This window comes from Haplochromis burtoni, unplaced genomic scaffold (genome assembly GCF_018398535.1).
Source record: "Haplochromis burtoni strain Fernald_Lab_line unplaced genomic scaffold, NCSU_Asbu1 Contig_130, whole genome shotgun sequence".
In the NCBI taxonomy this organism is placed as follows: domain Eukaryota; kingdom Metazoa; phylum Chordata; class Actinopteri; order Cichliformes; family Cichlidae; genus Haplochromis; species Haplochromis burtoni.
This window is the reverse complement of record NW_024582491.1, coordinates 853,366-865,114: the sequence shown is the minus strand read 5'-3', so window position 1 is coordinate 865,114 and position 11,749 is coordinate 853,366. Positions and strand designations below refer to the sequence as shown.

General features: G+C 41.4%; 1 protein-coding gene across 1 annotated transcript; it reads left to right on the top strand.

The window, feature by feature from the left end:
• The first annotated feature begins 377 nt into the window (after positions 1-377).
• On the top strand, positions 378-3,939 carry id4 (inhibitor of DNA binding 4). Its single transcript, XM_005930181.3, has 3 exons — positions 378-1,096; positions 1,672-1,737; positions 2,437-3,939. Exons 1-2 carry the CDS (start codon positions 719-721, stop codon positions 1,717-1,719), a joined length of 426 nt encoding a protein of 141 aa, XP_005930243.1. The 5' UTR covers positions 378-718; the 3' UTR covers positions 1,720-1,737; positions 2,437-3,939.
• Positions 3,940-11,749: the final 7,810 nt, after the last annotated feature.

Below are 11,749 nucleotides of genomic sequence, written 5' to 3'. Positions count from 1 at the left end.
ATCCGTCACCGGAGAGATCAATACCAGCGAGGCTGTGCGTAATTACGCATCAATGACTACGACACTAAAGATGCAATCCAGCGCTAATCAGCCTGGTGAATTGTGCATATATACCATCACCTCTGTCAGGATCGATCCCATATTTGCTCCTTTAAGACAGACCCCTTGTACCGCTGGTCGAAAAGACAAATTGAGACTTTTGCCTTTGGACGGTGGCAGTATACCGTCGCTGTAATTCATTGCTTTCGATCGCCACTCTCTTTCTCTCTCTCAGTCAGTCACGCGTGCACACACACACACACATACACTCCTCCTACCGATAGACAGCCCACCGCAGCGCACAGAGAATGAGACACGCCTTTTTCTCGGCTCCGTTGTCGGGTCGGTGGGCAGCGGACTGCTGGTGATTGACCAGCTTCTCTCCCTGATCTGTCAGCCGGCTGGATAGGCGCCTCCCCTCTCCTCTATAAATGTAGGAAATCTATTCATTCCTTTCACATCGAGCCTGCTGAAGTAGGAGGAACTACGAAGCTCAACGGGATGTGTTGACAGGCTACAATTCCGCCTTTTCGTTATCTTATTCTCTCTCTAATTTGCGGCCGTATTAGTTTTTTTCTGTGTTAACAGCGACGTGCTATAATCTTAAAATACCTCTCGACACCAGTAGTGTAATTGCTCGATTTGTCGTTGCTTCTCTCTGAGCCGTCGGTTATCTAAGATGAAGGCTGTTACTCCAGTCCGCCCCCAGGACTCCTCCTCCAGCGGCAGCCAGCTCTCCCTGCACTATCTGTCGAAGCAGAGCCTCAACATCGCCCGGTGCAGGATGGAAGAAGAGGACCTGTTCTGCCTGCAGTACGACATGAACGACTGCTACAGCCGGCTGAAGCGCCTGGTGCCCACCATTCCGCAGGATAAGAAAGTCAGCAAAGTGGAGATCCTCCAGCATGTCATAGACTACATTCTGGACCTGCAGCTGGCCCTGGAGACGCACCCTTCTCTACATAAACAACAGCCTCAGTTGACCGGGACCTGCCCTCCTCGAGCCTCGAACCCCAGCAGGACACCACTGACGGTGCTCAACATTGATCAGCACCAGGTAAGCTGGAGTCAGGAGGAGCCTCTCGGTTCGCCCCGTTTTCATCGGGACTGACCGGGGAGGAGGAGGTGGGGGGGGGACCCCAGTTTACCTCTCGGTGCCAGACTGCCGTTCGCCACTCAGACTCAGACAAAGCACGTCATACTCGTTATGTGTCATTGTCCTTGCAGTGTTAGTGAAAAAGGACAGGAAAAAAAATCAGAATGTCATACAGCACTTATCAGAGGCTTGAAAAATCATGCGTAAAAATCGCATTTGACGTGGGTTAGATTGCGCACTTGATTGCGGGCCGTATGATTTGCATGATAATGGCAGTGTGTGTCAGAGGCCCACCTTATTCCAGGATTGGTGAAGTACCTCAGCCCGCAGCCCACTCCACTGCGCACAATAAGGGCAATTTGTTATTCAATAGCCTATAAGAGAATTTATTATGGGAGATATAGCCGGCTAATTTTCTGCCGCTCTGCTGTATGCCATTTATTATTATTATTTCCAGGGCCTTGCCTTTATTTAGTTTTGTCATCCAAAGCGCGACATCGTTTCACGTGTTGTTTCTCTTCTTTATCTTTCTGTAGAGGACGTCTATAGTCAAAAAGCCGGAGGACTCTATTTTATGTCGCTGAGACTTGAGCACTGCATTGGTAAGTGGGTGTAAAATATTATTGCTATATTATTTTAAATATTTGTGAACATTATTAATTTTTTATGCATTTATTTTTTATAAACATAAAAAATGCAACCGTATTTGGTGGTTAGTGAGACATCCTCAGTAATTTGAATACTGTAGCCTATATGTGGTGTAGATTGACAATCTCTAGAGTGCTCTGGGGAGGCCAGTAGATGTCAGGGAAAATAATAATTGAGGAACATGAAATTGGCACCAGTCTCAGATGCAGCTGTGCTTTGCGCAATAACTGTCACTGGTGTAGCAATCTCAGAAGAAGAGAGGGTTAAAACCTCAGCTTGCCCTCTCTTTCATTCTTACACACATGCACAAACACACACTTTCTTTCCTCCCCCTCTCTCTGGCTCAGTGTCATATATACTCTGCTCAGTTCCTGGCTTTTAAACCAGATTTACAGCACTGAATTCAAACACACCTGGACAGGACTAAGAGAATGTAGGTGGTGTGTGTTACAGCGAGACACTCCACAGCCTTCTAGAAAGTCCCGGCTGGTCCTCGCCAGCCTTGCCGAACAGCCCAAGGTGCTGTGTGGTTGTTGTTTGACCTGGTTTGTTTTGGGTTGTTGATCAAGCATGGCCTCTGTTTTGTCGGTGGCGCCAGTCAGTCTGGAGCTTTGCAGCTCACCCCCCCTCGCCTCTATTCATCCCCTCCACAGGTGTGCAGGCTGCACAGAGCCGCTCCAAAGCCAGCAAAGCTTCGCCAGGGACTCACACCCAACTGGAGGCACAATCACAAGGGGATTTCAAAACCGCTGGGAGGAATTAAACCCAAATAAAATCACTATTCATATCAGTTTTTTTTTTTTTGTTCCATTGAACAAGGACTCAGTGTGTAGACATCTCCCCATCCTTCCTCCTGCTTAAGTTGCTCTCACTTCTTGTCACTTTTTTTTTCCCCAAAAAGAGTGAAAATATGGGATCCCCATGCTGACAAGTTTTTTTGTTGTTGTTGTTGTTGTTGTTGTTGGAAACCCATCTATCAACAGCTATGAAAACTGTTTGTGAATTGTGCTTAAAGAGTAACTAAAAATGACTCCAGTTTAAAGCTTTACTAAACTGCGAAAAATCCTTGTACATGTTTTTTTTTGGACATCTATTGTTTAAAATAGATGATTTGTGTTGAACAGGGATTGCCATCCCTGGTTTCTTAAAATGTTTGATATTGTAAAGAAGAACAATTCCGATTCGAGACAAATACGATTGTAAATATAGAGACGCAAATGTTCTATAAAAGTATGTGAAAGGAAGACTTATATGCTTAAAATAGACTATTGTAATTATAAGATATTTTTATTAAAACCTTTTTTTTCCTGTCATTATGTAAATATTGTGTTTACACTTTAGTGAATGAACGTGGTTTTGCTCTGCCAATAATGTCCTCACATGATGATATCAGTTAACTCTTTGCAGTGTTCTTTGGACTAGTTTAATATGTAGCATGTCAGGCTCATTGCAGAGATATTGAATGTGCACTGAAGCAGCCCTGCCTGTGTAGATATGTGGTGGAGTTCAAACACGAGTTCTTTGATTATTTGACCTGCTCAGCTTTCTCTTGAATCTTTTTTTTTTTTTTGTACACATTTACTTTGACAGCTTTGACCCACTCAGAGAGATGGGTGGGCCTGCTGTTTGATCTATAAAAAAAAAAGAAAGAAAGAAAAGAAAAAGAGAGGGGGGCTTAATTTGATTCTGTTACATTGCACTCTTGTTAAAAAGTGATCATATTAACTACAGCACTTCTTACAGTGTTTACGATGTAAAAAAAAATCACTGCAACACAATGTCTCTCAGATTTGTGCAATCAGAGCCTCTCCTTGAGAAGTTAATGATTGACGCCAAGAAATCATTAAACTTTGGTTATAAATTGGTTCCAAATGTGAACATTAACAGACTCTCTTTTTTTTGTTGCTGTTGTTGTTCTTTGGAACGGAGACGTCTGACGTGAAAAGTCTGGAGAGTTATCCAGTCATTATTAATATAAAAGTGGAGAGAAGAAAACAAGAATCTTTATTTTTCATGACATTGAACACCGAATTTACCTCACCACCCTCCTGCCAGTGTGAGAGGGCACTTGTACATTACTGTCAGCTGCACTGTTGGACTTGACCTTCACTGGCTTATGAGGAGTTGTCAAAACAATTAAAAGTTTCCAGGAAGAATTGTGTCGTCTCGAGTGTTGTCTCAGGGGGCGCATTGCGGTTTATTTCACTGGCACCTGAAGTGCTGAGAAGGAGAGAGGTGCAGTGTAATTTATTCATTTAGTTCCCTGGAAAATAAAGGGAGGGTAAAGTTAGTATGTTGCAGACTTCTCATACTGTTAGTCCTTAAACCTGCTTTACAGGATTTAGGGTTTAAGCCTTTTGTTTTCTGAGCCTTTATTAATTCAGCCACACACACACGGCTGCAACAACAGCAGGATCACTCAAACACAAGTGACAGCCGAGAAGTCGGATATATGTCACTCCTTCGTGCAGAAATAATACTATCTCTTTAGTGAGATATCAAAACACATTATTGCAGTTGGCAATTCGTGATGTAACATGTTCCCGTTAAAGAGGCTCAGTAAAAGAAAAATGGAGAAGAAATGTTGCAGAGCAGGAAGTACGATCACCATGTGAATTTCAGCAGAAAGCATGGTGCAACAGAAGGTGAATGAAGAATGAAGGCCAGTAATTTACAGCATCTACAGCTTAGACTTCCACACACGATGCCAACGATGTTCAGCAAATAATGTTTCTCATCTTCCCTTACAGTGTAGATGGATTTAAAACAAAATCGGAAAGAGAGCGTAAAGTTACTGGAAAGAAAGTCAGTAAAGAAAAATGGTGTTATTGCTTTAATGAGAAACAAATGAAGAAAAGAAATGCCTGGTGAGATGCTGATTATTATGGGATTCAGTATAGATGAAAATTATACTCACACTCTTGGCTGAAAGAAACTCAAGGCCTCATTGGGTTTACGGGAGCATTTACCAGATACATCTCCATATTTGAACAGTTACATTTTTTCTAAAATTAGTAAAATCACATACTGTAGTTAGTGATTTATGAGCCCGCTCAAAAAAAAAGCTCTTATTTTGATTCACTGGGTATCTTTTTCCACACCTATCTCACTCACAGCTTTTGGCTCCACTGGAGTATCTTTCCTTTCAGCCTTCTTTTGTGCGGAGCCTTGGGTTTTTCTTGCAGACACACCGGCCCTTGTTTGGTTGTCCCCACGTTAACCTGCCAATCGCAGGTTAAAGCAGCCGTTTGACACCAACAACCCCAGCGACAGAGGTGGCCCTAAGGGCCCTGCAGCACACCTTGCAGACATCCTACTCCAGCATGGCCACACAGGCCACCTGTGTGTGTTTATAGTCCACACCAAGGGAACCTGGCATCACTGCCCTTGACGGGTCCTGTCCTTGTGATGTGAAATGTGAGCGACTGTGTGCCTGTCTGTGTATGAGTGATAAAAGGAGGGGTGGGAGAAAAAAAGGAAAGAAAATGAAAAAAATGTGTTAAAGCACAGGTGGCCAGCTTGACAGTTAGACCTTCCTGATATGATTAAAGATTATTCTCTGGTTCTCATGGAAGAGGCCTGAGAGCTCAAACAAAAAGCTTCAGCTGTCTCACCAGGATTTTATTTTATTTATTTTTTGTAGGACATGCTACCGAATTTAAGGATTGTGTGGCAAAAAAAAAAACCTAGCCCACACCTTGACACACTCACCAGCTGACCGTGCTTTATTTTCACAGCAGTCCACCTGGCGATTCTCATGCTGACATTGGCTCGACTGCTTCATTCAAATCTCATGTCATGTGTTTTATATTTACAGAAAACAGAGGTTTAACATTTAGAGGGAAATTGCATTTGTAAAATGTAACTGCACTATATCCTGGCAGTGACATATGGCATTAATTCAGCAGCCAGTCAGTCATACACTGATGCTTCTTTACACAAACAGAACATGCTTTGCATTTACTGTAAGCCTTATTAAACGATGGTTCAGAAAGACCATCACAGGTGCAGTGGTACAGTAATACAGCGGGGACATAGGACAGGAGATTTCTGTTACAGCTACATGATCTCTGCGTCTGACTCTGTGTTAGTCAGCAGCCCCAGACTGCTGCCGTCCCCAGATACATTATTCATCCGCGCTCTTATTATACTTTGCTGCAGCCATATGTTGACTCACAGTTCCCACTGTCTTGCTGTTAGCTAGCACATTCTGCACTGCTCTGACATTAGCACTGCAGGATTTTCCAAACAATCCCTGTTTCGAGTGAGACAAGAGTGCAGCAGCAGGACAGGGACTCGTGAGCTCCTATATCTTTGTGTCATTTTCCAACAGAGTCGAATGGAACGGAGTTCCTGTACCTGCGGCCTTCCTCTCCTTGTGTGAGTCAATGCGTGTGTGTGTGTTTGTGTGCATTCAATGATCCAGATCGTGGGAAAGCATCACTTCCTGTTTGATAAGGAGGTAAATATTGGCGAGGCTGTTTTCCACCTTTGAGCCGAGGCCAAGGGAGTGGACACACCAGCTCTGTGAGCAGTCACTCGGAAATGTCATTATTAACACAGTATCATGATTATCAAAACAAGGAACTGGCCCAGGCTGAAATTGTTTGCACAGGTGTAAGCGTGTGCGTTTCCTTTTTTGTGCATCGGTGTGCCCTCCCCTTTTTTGACTTTCTCACAAAAGACAACAGCTATTCTAAAAAATTTCCACTGCTGTTTTATTGTCCTTTTCCAGGGGAATTTGACTACAACTATCTGGAACTAAGGATTAATAAGAAAAACAAACTACTTCCTTTTCCTTAAAAAGGAAGAAAGAAACTGCAAGCTTCTAATTCCACAAATTTGTGCAAGGCTCTGTGAAACACTCATCATCACCCCTGCTTTGAATTAACCTTCTGCATATGTTAAACTGCAATAACAGGTTTAGTTGTGGTGTCTCGCTTCCCTCTCTCCCTGATTTAACTCCACATTACGGCATTCCACGGGGGCCTATATCCCTGCGTGTTAATCACTGCTCTTCCCGGCACACTGAGAAATATATGGCGGGTGCTTGCAGAGGAACAGTGGAGGACAAAAACGTGCTCGCACTTGGACACTACTTGATTACAGACTAATTGGTCTGGAGTGATTAAATATCTCATGCTTCTCAGTAATTGCAGCTATTTAAAGCAGCTATTAGCTTAAAATGCCTGCCACCAACAGCCGTTTACGCATAAACAAAATGTGAGATGCAGCAATTCACCTGTAAGACTTGGAGAGTCGCGGGAGGATTTGTGCTGCTGGGAGACTTTGCGGCGCATATTTTAGCTCTCACTCTTAACACAGGAAGTGAGTGCAAATGCAACACCCCACTTTGTTTTATGGATACATTTACAATAATACAGAGCTATCAATCCTTTTAGCCCCCCCCCCCCACACACACACACACACACACCCACCTTCTTTGCTTCCAAATACGCAACAGATGTACATTTTTACAGATAACTAATTAATCACAGTTAAATTTTCCACGTTCATATTACTTGTGATAATTGATTTGTAATTATTTCTTCATTTAAGCTATGTGTGTTTATATGTGGTAATTGAACTGTGACACAACACGTCACACACACACACACACACACACACACTCTCACAAACTCACACACACACACACACACACACACACACACACACATATATATATATATATTAAGCTATGAAATAACAATAACTCCTGTGCGGGTCATTTATTTTAATTTGGCAGCCTCTGTCAACTCTATACACTCAAAGAAGAAAACAACAACCAACACACACACACACTCAACATGTTTATGTGATGTGAGCCTGGAGCGGTCATCAAACACAATCACAGGAGAGTTAATGTGTGTACACCCACCAGTTTAAGCTTCAGTCAGAGCCTCTTTCAGGACAACAACAAACAACGACAGGGGTGAAAGAGAGGAAGAACCAGAGGGAGAGGTGCGGCAAAGAGTGGGAATAGGGTTAGAGAGTGTGTGAGAGGGATGGGAGGAGGAGGAGGAGGAGGGAGGACTTGGCATCACCGGTGCCAACCGCGGCTCCCGGGAGACAAGCGATGAATTACAGAAATGAGATCTCAGACAAATGCCAAGCTTTTGCAAAGAGCAACGAGAATGGCTGCACCCCCCCCTGGAGAACACAGTGATTAGAGAGAAGGGGGAACCGGGGGTCTGCCAAGCCCCTTAAAGGATCTTTGTGTGTGTGATGTATTCTGTGTGTGTGTGTGTGTGTGTGTGTGTGTGTGTGTGTGAGTGTGTGTGTGTGTGTGTGTATGTGTGTGTGTGTGAGTGCACGGGTGGCACCGGGACAACAGCCATGTCACAGAACACGACCCTGAGGTGCAGCCATCAGACAGCCAATATGGCGAGTTAAATACCGCTGCTGCATCAGAGCGGAAGGCCTCCAACTGCCTCCAATCAAACAGGTTTCTGTTCACCTAATGAGCTTAATTAACGAGGCTTGGTTTACACTTGTTTGATTCAAAAGAGGGAACAACGTGTTAAATCTACCAAATGAAACAGTATCTTTCCAAGTCAGGCATGACACGAGGTCCTCGTCTGTTTAAACACGGATACGTAAAAGAAGATGATATTCATCATTTTTTTAAATATGTTGTGACACTTGTTTTTTGTTTTGTCTAAAGTATTGGTAGATAGTGTAAACTAAAGCACTCTTTTTAGATTAAAAATTTCTAATAATTACGGTTAATAAATGATAAACTCACTGTGAAAAAAATATTTTTTATAATTATTGTTAACAAACAATAAGAAGATAATAATGTTTACAAATTGTCTACTTTGTTAATGGTTAATAGCCATCTATAAACATTATCTAGATATTATAAAGCTACTGCTGGTGTTTATAAGGCTTTTTAAATGGCTGGTCTATAAAGTGTGATGCATCTCTCTTGCAGATGATTTATTTGAATTAGTAACATTTTTTGAGACGGTATTAAAAAGTTGAATGTAATTTTTGTAGTACCTGTTTTAAATAAAGGTAAGCAGGTAGTTAACATTGGAGACCACGGCTCAGTCTAGCTGGTTTGGTCAGAAAGAAAGAAAGAAAGAAAGAAAGAAAGAAAGACGTTAGCTGTAGAAAAAACTGTAGTTTCAGCTAAACTATGACACTGGTCTCATTATGGCTGGTCCACATACGTATCTGCGTCACACCTTTCGTGTCTATCTGTGATGTCAGGATCAATGAAACTTTATTTACAAAATGACAATAACAATTTGGAATCATTAACAAAAACAACGATCATAACAATAACATAGTGGTTAAGTAATTATATAATATTTTATCAAATAGTATAAAAATTGTTATTTTTCCTCATCAGCTGTAGAATATATCATAAATAACTAATAAAATATTATGTTTTATTACAATTACTTTATTACAAAGTAATAACAGAAATGTGGTAAATTGTAACGTTAATGATGATTGGTAAATATTAATGATCATGACTAAAATAACTGTTTATTAAAAGGTGTTATAAGTAGATTATCAGTAGATTGCTATTATTTTGGAAAGCAGCATGATTGGTTTCATATAAGAGAAACAGTAAATTGATGTATTTTTGAGATATTTTGTCAAAACTACATTAATCAGCTTGGAAAGAGGCCTGGGACATGACCCACACATGAATTAAAAAAAGACTAAAAATTCAAACACCACAAAGAAGCAAGAACACAGATAATTTAAAAGCAATGCAGATAAGATGAGTGACAGATAAACAGAGAGCTCACATTTGTAGGCAAGTGTTTCCTATCCAGTACAGGTAAAACTGCTGAGCACTCCAGCGTCAAGATAAAGTAAAAGGAAAAAGAGTAAAGAAAGAAAAAGTTATCCTGCTTTATCTAAGGCTAAACCCCAAAACAATCACACATTCACCTACATCTCCAGGAGGTCCACTTACACACCAATGTTCACGTTATTGTTAAAGTTTTCACATCCTGAAGCACTTCTGTTTACGTGTGACCGTTTTGAAAATTCATTCGATTTTTTGTCGCTTAAAAGCAATGACAAAAAGCTAAATTTTACATGAAGTTATTTACAATGTCATCTTCAAAAATTATGTAGAAGGAAGCTAACTTTATATTGATAAACAGCTGGAATAAAAAGAATAACAGAGACAAAAATTTTATTTCCTCCTCTCTCAGAAATACTGGCATCTCAGCATTCTTCCTCCATCACAGAGCTGTGGACCTCCATTTATAGGTGGGTGTCACTTTCGCTTCCACCTTACTCTTTTTTCTTTGTACCCAAGGTGTCTCTCCTCATTACAGCGATGGCTGGATGTGTCCTACGATCTCCAGGAACAGATAATGTAATCAAATTTCTTCCTAGGTGCACTGGAAAGATTACACGTTCAGTCTTCAGGCTTATGTCGCATTGCTGTGGTTTCACTTCACGCCTATCATCTTAGACACGCCCTCACATCTTAACAACAGAATTTGATCATTTGCCAGTGACTTACAAAAAAAAATGATGTAATTGTTTGCAGGGAGAATATAGATGAGTGTTTTGACATTGACCAACAAAATCCCAGTTCAGAGGTGGAGAGCATGGGTGTGCTTTAGATTAAAAGACCTGGATTCCTATCCCATGGGGACATATTTAACTTTTTCTGTATTTCAGTTTTGTTTTTTCTCTTCTGTGTGCTTAGTTTCAACCAATAACAATACTTCTAATGGGTCCAGATAGATATATAGATAGATGAGGGCTTCTGACTTGATTCAGAGTGACAGGATTCTGTGGGCTACATTATTCAGCTATTTGAAATTTTTTCTGGGACTTGATATGAGCGATCAGATTCCCTCAGCCACAATTGTCTCGAAGTGGGAATACCAAGTCAGATTGGGGATTTTATTTCAGCGACTGCCTGAGGGGAAACTACATCAAACCAAACAGAAATCTCATTGGAGTCTGAGATGACAAATGGAGACCTTGAATAACTGCATTACCGCTATTATATTTGGAATTGGGGGAAATTAATTTCACCACAATGCTACGTTTCAGTTTCTTACAGATTGCATATCCAGCTGCAGATATGGGTTTTGATATAGATCGCTTACAATTTCATTAGGACAACATTTGTTCACGTTCACAGCGTTCTATATTTGTCTGTGTTATCAACCGGTGCAGAGGCAGTGAGAGCAGAGATGCTGAGGGGAGATGTGGTACAGAGAAAATCCCCTCCAAAGATTGTTACAAGGATCAAATAATGTTTGTCTGAAATATTTTTTTCCACAAATGTAATTTCTCAATAGAAATTCATATAATTTTTTTAAAATGTGAAAGATACAGTTTAGTTGTTGAATGATATGACTGGCTTCCAAACTAATGCTGATGGCAAATTGGGTGAACAGCAGAAATCTTCACCCTAGTCTGTGACTGAAACAATTCAGCTGCTGCTGTAACAGCTGATCACATCATCAAGAAACTAAGGTAAGGGGAAGACCCTACAATAACACAGAGGAAAAGCCCCCAAATCAGATGATCCCCTATGAGCAAGCACTCGATGAAAGTGGGAAGGAAAACACCCTTTTATTGGTGGAACCAAGCTGATGGATGGAACCAAGCTCAGTTTGGGATGGCCATCGCCTGCATCTCCCTGGGGGTAAGGGGCGGAATGGAAGAGAGCCAGAGATTAATACAAGCTAATGATTAAATGCAGAGTGGTGCATAAACACATAGGGGGTGAAAAAGGTGCAGAGAAGAAGAAGAAGAAGAAACACTTAATTTCAATCTTTGCAGCGCAACTAAGGGAGGATTCAGGGTCACCTGATACAGCCCTAAGTGTGTGTAGCAATCACAGCAGATGAACGCCCAAACGCAGGACACATAGAGGAAGGTAACCGGTCTTTAATCACTTTAATCCAGGCAGCAATCATACACAGAAAGGAATTTAAGGAAACAATAAAGGCAAGCAAAGGGGAGGGGAAA

Bases quoted from the DNA above. Each gene is read 5' to 3' on its own strand.
- id4 (XM_005930181.3), top strand. From the start codon at position 719: ATGAAGGCTGTTACTCCAGTCCGCCCCCAGGACTCCTCCTCCAGCGGC. The intron at 1,097-1,671 runs GTAAGCTGGAGT...ATCTTTCTGTAG, and splicing joins TCAACATTGATCAGCACCAG to AGGACGTCTATAGTCAAAAA.